We start from the raw sequence: 8310 nt of genomic DNA, 5'->3' as shown, positions 1-8310 counted from the left end.
ATTTGAACGAGATTGTGAAAATCCATTTTGTCATAAAATAAACTTAATACTGAGCGTTTTAAATCTAAAAAAACGTTTTTGTTCAGGCCTTTCATTAGGAAAACCAGAGAAATATATGTGCTGTAGTCTTTGTCTTTAATGGAAGACTCTTGGGACTTGACTAGGAAAAATGCAGTAAAGTCTGTTGTCGATCACCAGGGAAGTCCTGTATTGATAAACAGGTCCTTGGTTGGGTGTGTGTGTCTGTTTGTACCTGGGGGGTCCAGCCCGGACTGTGGGAGGGCTCAGGGAATGCATGTCTTTTCAATGCTAATTCAGCCCTACAGGAAGAATCCTTGCTCTACATATGTATGGAATGAAGCTGGGAAAAGAAGGAATGCGCCTTCCTGCATTCCCCACCAATCTAGCTCCATATACATGTCCCAAGTTTTTTTCTGACATGCTTATTACGCTTTCCCATAGTACCCCACAACAACCAGGTAATCTATCTGTGGACTGCCGCCGCCACCGCCACTCACACACACCATAGTAAAAACATAGCACTGTGAAAGCATTCTAACGCACGGAGAGGTATGGTAAAGCAAAAAAATATATATCATGGTGAATGCATAGTATTACATAGGGAAAAGGGAATAGCTGTTTTTGGAGTTATATTAGAGATTTGAAATCGTCATTGTCCTCTCAGTCAATTACGAGTCTTCCTTCACAAGCATTCCAAAACTACTGGCACAGGTAAAACATTCTGAGGTATTAAAATGTTACTTGTAGACGTGATTGGTAAATATACATTTGTAAGTTTCAATCAGAATATTATATGTGCTTCTTGTTATTTTTTATTTCGCCTCTTTTTGTGCCAGGGCTGAACCATAACAATCTCAGACAGTTAATACAGCACCTTTGTGTTAGTCTGAGCTTTCATCCAATATATTAATTACAAAAATGAGAGTCTCACAAATATATTAATTGCCGCAAAAGTTCACATATGGTTGAATAAAGTGACCACTGAGAAATTCACAAATCAGATAGTGTAGATGGGCTTGATAATAAATCTCAATCAAATCTTGATATGTTAAAGAACAGGCTAGAATTAGCCTGACTCATAAACTTCAATAGTAAACAATTTTCAGAGAGAAATATTGCATCAAGTGGCTCAATTTGTAAAATGCATTCACTCCACAGTTATAAGGAGCCAACAGTGGGAATATCAATAAATCCATGTAATCTTGTTTCTGTGTAAATAAACGACATAACCACGATACCGTAAGATAATGCTTTTCCTCTTTTACTGTAGGATTGCCCATAGCAGAGGAGCAGTACTGTGCTGCCCTGGTCTGTAGAGTTCCTGCACTAACAGCTGTGTTGGTTTTGACACACAGGGGCTTAACATCTCCAATACTGCAGACTTCTAATGGGGACTTCCTTCAAAAAGACAGTGAGAGTGCAGTCTAGGAAAAAGAACTCCTCACGACACAGCAGAGCCGGTTCCTGTATGATATGTCCCTATATCATTTTTGTACCACTTATTTCCATACACTGAATTAATGATAATAGAGCAGACTTTTTGCAAAGTTACTGTGTGAGCTAATCCCAACAGAGCACACCTCAGATGAACTAGGCTGCACTGTCACCATAGATCATGCCAAAGCCATGCTGGGGGGTAACACTGAAGTTCTTACCAGTTTTTACCAGATCTGCTTTAATTCCAAAAAAAAAAAAAAAGGATCTTTGTTATTATACATTAGATTAGAGGCTGAATGGTTGCAGTTGAATACAAAGGGTCCTTAGAGAGCAGGGGACAGTACAGCATTTGCCAGATGATTCAGAGGTCTTGATCTGACCTTTGCCGGATCATACCCCTGCATCATAAAAAGGATTTGTAAGAATGATATAGAATGTAATATAGGGTGCTATCTGATACAAGCGTAGATCCCCAGCCTTTTAGTGGGCTGAATTGCCTAACCTTGGGGGTTAAAAAGCAGCTTGTATACTATAGTATTTATAAAATATCATTTAAAAAGGATAAAACAATTAAACACACATACAATCCATATACAAACATATCACTTCAATATCTGGGTCTTACGCTTTCCATCTACACAGTGAATGATAAAAAAAAAAAACAATTTGCTAGTTTCACACCCCCCAGTTCACACTAGTCTTGATCTACCTTACCTAGGGTAAGATTAAGTCCAAGGTTAGTGCTAGTCGGGGTCTGTGAAATCAGCCGTTTGTGTTCCTGGGTGATGAAAAACAGCACACCCAACAGCTCATGCAAATTTTCGTGTTTAGGAGTTCTCCACTCCACTGTGGTGTTCAACCTGACAAAAAAAATTGCTGCTTTGAAAGATGACGTGGCTTTTTAAAGACAGCACACGATGCCTGGTGACTTTGGAGCATTCCAACACACACATATATCATATGATATGCAACAGGGTCCAAAACAGTGCAAGTGCACATTTATACCAGTAAAATCGGTCACTACTTGAGCGCTCTGATATTCAGCCTGCCGTCTGGAAAGACCTCAGGCAGCTGGTCCCTTCACATGTTAATGGATGTTTGGGTGCTTGGTGTCTTTGCATCTGCGATGGAAACCTTCCTCACTGGGCTGGTGGTTCAGTTCCTGCCCAGTTTAGTAGAAAACCAAAATGGCTCAGTTGAGTCACGGCTCAGTTCCTAGAGGGCAGGAGTCCGTGTCTTACAATCCACCATCAGACAGGAGGAGGCCAAATGGACAGTCTGCAATACATTCACTGTAGAGGCCAGCACCTTCGTGATCATTAATAAATACGAACTGCGATTCATAAACATGTTAGAACTGGGTAATCTGCATGAACCTTCGTAACTGTGCATGCCACTAGTTGTGTGACGCTACTGACTGGATACTTGTCATGAAAGCAGCACTACAAGCACTTTGCCTATGGCTTGAATCCATGAACGCGAAATCCACTGACTTGCATGTGATCTGTCACGAAATGAAAAAGATGCGTTCTGTAATATTTTATGTCCTATATATAACATGCTGACATATATAACAATCTATCTTGATTAACACCCCAGCGTTCTCTTAACATGAAGTGTAACTGTAGCTGCACCATGGACTATGTGTTCACTACCAGCTAGCTCTCATTTGCAATAATTGGGAGAATGATGTAGAATACTTTACATTTACAGAAAAATAATGAGCAAGTTGTGAAAGAACACACAGAGTTGATATTCAGCTCACTGTTTGATTCCAGCTTTGCAGTGTTGTTCTGTGCTGTCAAAGCTATTCACAGTAATTTATTGATTCCTTTTGATAGAAAAAAGGCAGCAATGAACACTGAAAGCTTAATTTAAAAATAAATGCACAGTTTCAGTCATTTGAACATTGTATTTGATACTGTACTGTATATATTTAAATAATGTTCCTTTCTGAAACATCCAACCTACTTTCTGTTAGCAATTATATTTCAGTAGGATAATAAATAAAACAAGACCTTGTTATTTGCAATAAATACCAGGATATGCAATTGTGATGAGTTTACTGGCCTACAGAAAAAACTGAAGCAAATTGCAGGATGGTCCACACATGGAATATATAGGATTCTAATGGGAGTAGAATATCCATAACCCTCAGAATATGCATAAGCCTGAAAGCTTGTAATAAAACATGTCTTTCTGTATTGTTCGCTGCACTTTTAAGCCTCGCTTACAGTTTGAATGCCCCAGCCCCTGTAAATGGCAAACCACACTTAGAAAAGAATTAACAAAACTCAAAATGACCCCCATGTTTTACCGAGTAATTATTTAATATTAGACGTACTGATGTGTGACTTTACCTGATAAAGCCACATTTCTACTTCCCCAAAATCTTAGAAAATGTAACCAGAACTCCTTGCTGTAACACACGAATAAGTGCAAGAATTTAAATACAAAATAAAGTTTTCATACTTTTTGTTTAAATAAATTCAACGTATTACATTCTTAGAATTCGGAATCATGATTCTTGTGACAAACCATTAAAGCAGAGCCTTTCTGATGATGTCATCAGAACCCCCCTTGATGAAGAATGGAATGCACTCTGTGTTCTGTGTATTACGTTCCTCTCTTACGTACATATCTGTCTGCATGGGGTGACTGTCATCTAAGAGGAGGAAGAGCAGAAGAAAATGGAGACAGAAAAGTCAGTCAAAGAGCACATCATTCCTTTAACTCTTTCCTCTGGGTCAAAATACCTGCCTTTTTCTTGGCGGTTGAAAGAACTGATTGTGTGTCATGCAAATTGTGATGCAGTCCTTCCATGCATGACACGCTGTGTAGTGTTTGTGTGTACGGTGATACATAACCAAAAGCACTACAGTCCATCAAACTGTTCTTGAATGAAGTTATTTATAATTGGGATGACTACATTCTCCCCCATCTTATTAAAGATGTGCCTTTTACCAAAACAGTCCATTGTTAAAGGCCCTTTTAGAAGTGCTTAACAGCAACTTTTACCTCAGTACTAATTTTTTTTTTATACAGGACACTTTTTTCTTTAAAAAGGTGACTAACGCCAGGTGCTAGTTTTTTGCCTCACAAGATAATTGTAAACTATGTTCATGCGTTTGACAATGTGGCGTGGCTCCCCAGCCACGGTGTTGGGGAGGAGGTCAGAGAGAGAAGGCCAGATCCTCTGGGGCGAGTGGGGGCTGGATGTCCAGTCTGCGGGCAGTACTGTCCTCTCCCACGATCTCCAGGCGCAGGGCTGGGCTCCGGGCCTCCCTCTCGCTGTCCCCTCCCCCCCACAGGCCACGGTGGTCACTCTCATCGACGGAGAGGCGGAGCGTACAGCCGTGGGGGAGGAGCTCCTGCTCGTACGCAGCAGCTAATTGGTTCACAACTCGCCGTTCCACCTGAAGAGCAGAGAGGGGTGTATTCATCCAGAATTAAGTTTTAATTATCTTTTTAGGGTTATTACTACATTATAAAAATCATTAACTCAATCAAAAAACACCCTAGCACACCTGATCTTGCCATAAATGTTAATAATCAATTGGATAACCTTTCTTTGGATAATTCCCGCTTATAAAGTCCCTCACATACCTCTAGTATCCCCCTGGTAGTTTAATCAATGAATCCTTCTTGTGAGCTGACTTCTATCCTAACAGGGGTTGTCCCAAGTCAAAGTGGTTTGAAACTAACAGAACTGATAAAAAATACTTTCAACTGGAACCCAGTGGAGTCACAGAGCCTCTCTCTATTCACCTCTACCCCAATCCACCCTCCCTCTCCCTGGGTACCTCGTGTTTGATGGAGCGCGCCCCATAGTGAAGGTTGTATCCCCCTGCCAGCACATCCATCACCTCCCGGTCCCACAGCAGGGTGATGTTGTGTCTCTGCTTCGCCTGTGAGGGTGAAGGAACAATGCTGAGTTTAGGACACATTTCTATTGATCAAACCCTTGATCTAGTTCTTTGCATTAACCGGCCGAAATAAGCTGCTTCGTTATTGAGCTCACTATGTCATACAAAGCAAGCACTAATGCTAATGGTCACTGACATTTAACCAATCCCCCCCCCCCCCCATTTATGTTTTTTAATAACCATGCGCAAATAATGCCTGAGAGGAGATATCGCGGCTCAAATGAATAAAAATACATTTAAAAAAAATACTTTTTTTTTTTTTTTTTCTAAGACACTGCAAGAGCTTGTAACTCATTGTAAGGCATTTTTATGCTATAGTGCTACTTTGGATGCTACGTTAATTTATTATTTTGTGTTGTGTTTTTCACACTGGACACTCCAATTTCTCATTTGCAGAGATTAAGTACAGCCATTTATTTTAGTGGACCGAAAATGTCATGTGTTTATATGTTTTTTAAATGTAGCGACTTTAATTCTAGCGTTTTTCACCTACAAATGTAATAATAATAATAATAATATTTTATATAGCACCTTTCATAGTGGACCACCATCACAAAGCGCTTTACAGAGGCAGGCTGTGAACTGTGCATTATATGCAGAGTCACTTAGAACAGGACATTGATTTAACATCTCATCCGCAGGATGGAGCACAAGGAGGTTAAGTGACTTGCTCAGGGTCACACAGTGAGTCAGTCAGTGGCAGAGGTGGGATTTGAACCACTGGACCACACTGCCGCCATAATTGCCTCCTGTTAATTGCAGCAACTGAATTGTATTTCACCAGTCAATAAATGTTAAGTGCACTTCTTGATTCTTTAGAGTGACTGTGTCCTGTGCTTTACTTATGTGTGTGTATTAAAACTAAATATATTGAAACTAAAGCGGTACATTTCTGTGTCAGGAGACAGCTTTCAAAATAAATTAATGGAAGTAAAGAGGAAAAACAACAACACAATACTTAAGCTGACTCTGAAAGTGTTTATACACACACACTGTTTAGCAGGCCTAAAAGCAGCCCTGTTAAATTGGGTCTTCACCTCTAGCAATCTGGTTGCTAAGTTACTAAAAGCCCTTCACCTTTTTTGCCCAGAAGTTCAACTCCTTGTTGACCAGCTGGATCAGTTCAGAGTGACAGAATGGCAGGAAGTAAACAATCTCGTTGATCCGACCTAAAAACTCATCCCTCCGGAAATGAGCCTGGGGACGGGAAAAGAGGTGACACACGATGTTGGTGTTAGTATCATTCAGTTCACAGAATAGACAGAAGAACAGCACCATTTGTAAAGAAAATCATCTATGAACATTCTTAGTGTCACATTCTCCAGTCTTGGTCTTTATTTCAATAAAGCTGCCACTTCAGAAACATTTAACAAATAAAGAATGTTAAAGCCAGTACTTGCCTTCAATATGGGTCGAATGACCTTCTCCTTGAACTGTTTCGATATGGCGATTTTGTCACCAATCTGAACATCATCTACACAAAAGAAAATGAAAGTCAAATTCTGGTAAATGCAGCACAGAGAAACAGTGCTGTAAATGGTGAACCGAGTGACGTTTCGAGTGCAATACAGCACATTGAGAGCTCACCTAGATTCTCTGCTATCCTCCTCCTGCTCAGTTCCTGGGCCTCTTGCCTCAGCTGCAATGCATGTTGAGCGATCTCATCACTTGCCACATTCGACGTCATGATGAAGATGGCATCTTTGCATTCAATGGTTTTCCCTTTACCATCCGTCAGCCTGCCCTAGGAAGGGTGAGCAAGTCCTTTGTTTAAATGCTGGTGCTATTGTAAATACGATGCATTGCTAATAAATATACATCTACATAGACATATTAGTCATCTGATTATTAACCTCTGAGATCACATTACAATACAATACCAGGAGTATAAGAAAACAACCTTTTAGGAACACCTGAATACAAACCAGAGGCAGCAAATCTCTACTGTACTGTAAATGAAATGATAAACAAAAAGAACCAGTGCCTAAAATAAAACAGAACACACAACATCTTTTACAAAACCTTTGCCCAAGTCTTGCTAAATCAATACAGTACTGTATATGACAGTATCTGCTCTGTATGTATAAATAAATCACTTCAGGTCAATACAGCTGTAGTGATATTAAACAAGATTCTTGCCCAGGTTTTATTTATCTCACAATCTCTTATTCTCTGGCTGCTTGTGATTAATACTTAGGCCTGGCCCTGTCTGTCTGGCAAGCCTGCCGCTGCACTATCGATTTCCCATTTCCTTTTATTTTTTAAGATCTATGCACAACCTTTAAAAGAAGAGGTGGTGTTATTAATCCTTAAGATGTTCTGTTATTAAGGGAGTGCTCTCCAAGGACGAGATGGATGTCATAGAAACAGAAGACAGGGGAGTAGAGGCACAGCACAGACTGCCTTAGCTGTCAGCACCTCAGTTCCTCACTCAGCTGTTTTAGCTTAAGAGCGGGTCTTCTTCATATTAGCAATCTGTTTGGAGTACTGATCGGAATCGGTACCATACTAAAATGTTTTTCATTTTTATATTTTGTGAAGTCCAGGTACCGTGCACCACTCGTTAGAATCCTGCGGTGGATATAACAAATATATAAGAAAGAGTATCCGTTCTCAGGATCGGTTCACCAAAATATTTGGAACTTTTATTTCTGCAACATCGAGGTTAAAAAGTGAACAAGTCAAATGAACGTTCCGGAGACGTGCAACTTCATCAGGATTACACAACACAGAAGTCATGTTTTATATAGAAATGAGTAATCAGTACAATTACAATTAGAGTCCACTGTAAATGCTGCAAACAGGCATCATACAATTATGATACTAATGTTTAGTTTCTACATCTTGTCAGCATTCATTTCATTATGATAGCATGTGTCGGATTATGGGCCAGCTGTATTACTCTGGGCTTTTGAAAGGCGTGGGT

At 40.0% G+C, this 8310-nt stretch overlaps 1 protein-coding gene across 2 annotated transcripts in view; it reads right to left on the bottom strand.

The window, feature by feature from the left end:
- Positions 1–490: 490 nt before the first annotated feature.
- Positions 491–8310, bottom strand: part of clpb (caseinolytic mitochondrial matrix peptidase chaperone subunit B) — a 51369-nt gene continuing 43549 nt past the window's right edge. The window contains exons 11-15 of one of the 2 annotated variants that reach the window (XM_041232814.1): positions 6972–7128; positions 6785–6858; positions 6462–6581; positions 5262–5366; positions 491–4874 (exon numbers count right to left, since the gene is read on the bottom strand). In XM_041232814.1, the coding sequence (XP_041088748.1) occupies positions 4632–4874; positions 5262–5366; positions 6462–6581; positions 6785–6858; positions 6972–7128 (699 nt within the window). In that variant the 3' untranslated portion in view covers positions 491–4631. The remainder of the gene's footprint in view (positions 4875–5261; positions 5367–6461; positions 6582–6784; positions 6859–6971; positions 7129–8310) is intronic. The other variant, XM_041232813.1, reaches the window with a different exon arrangement.

This window comes from Polyodon spathula, chromosome 30 (genome assembly GCF_017654505.1).
Source record: "Polyodon spathula isolate WHYD16114869_AA chromosome 30, ASM1765450v1, whole genome shotgun sequence".
NCBI lineage: Eukaryota > Metazoa > Chordata > Actinopteri > Acipenseriformes > Polyodontidae > Polyodon > Polyodon spathula.
The sequence above is the reverse complement of the archived record's forward strand: the minus strand, read 5'-3'. Positions and strand labels throughout refer to the sequence as shown.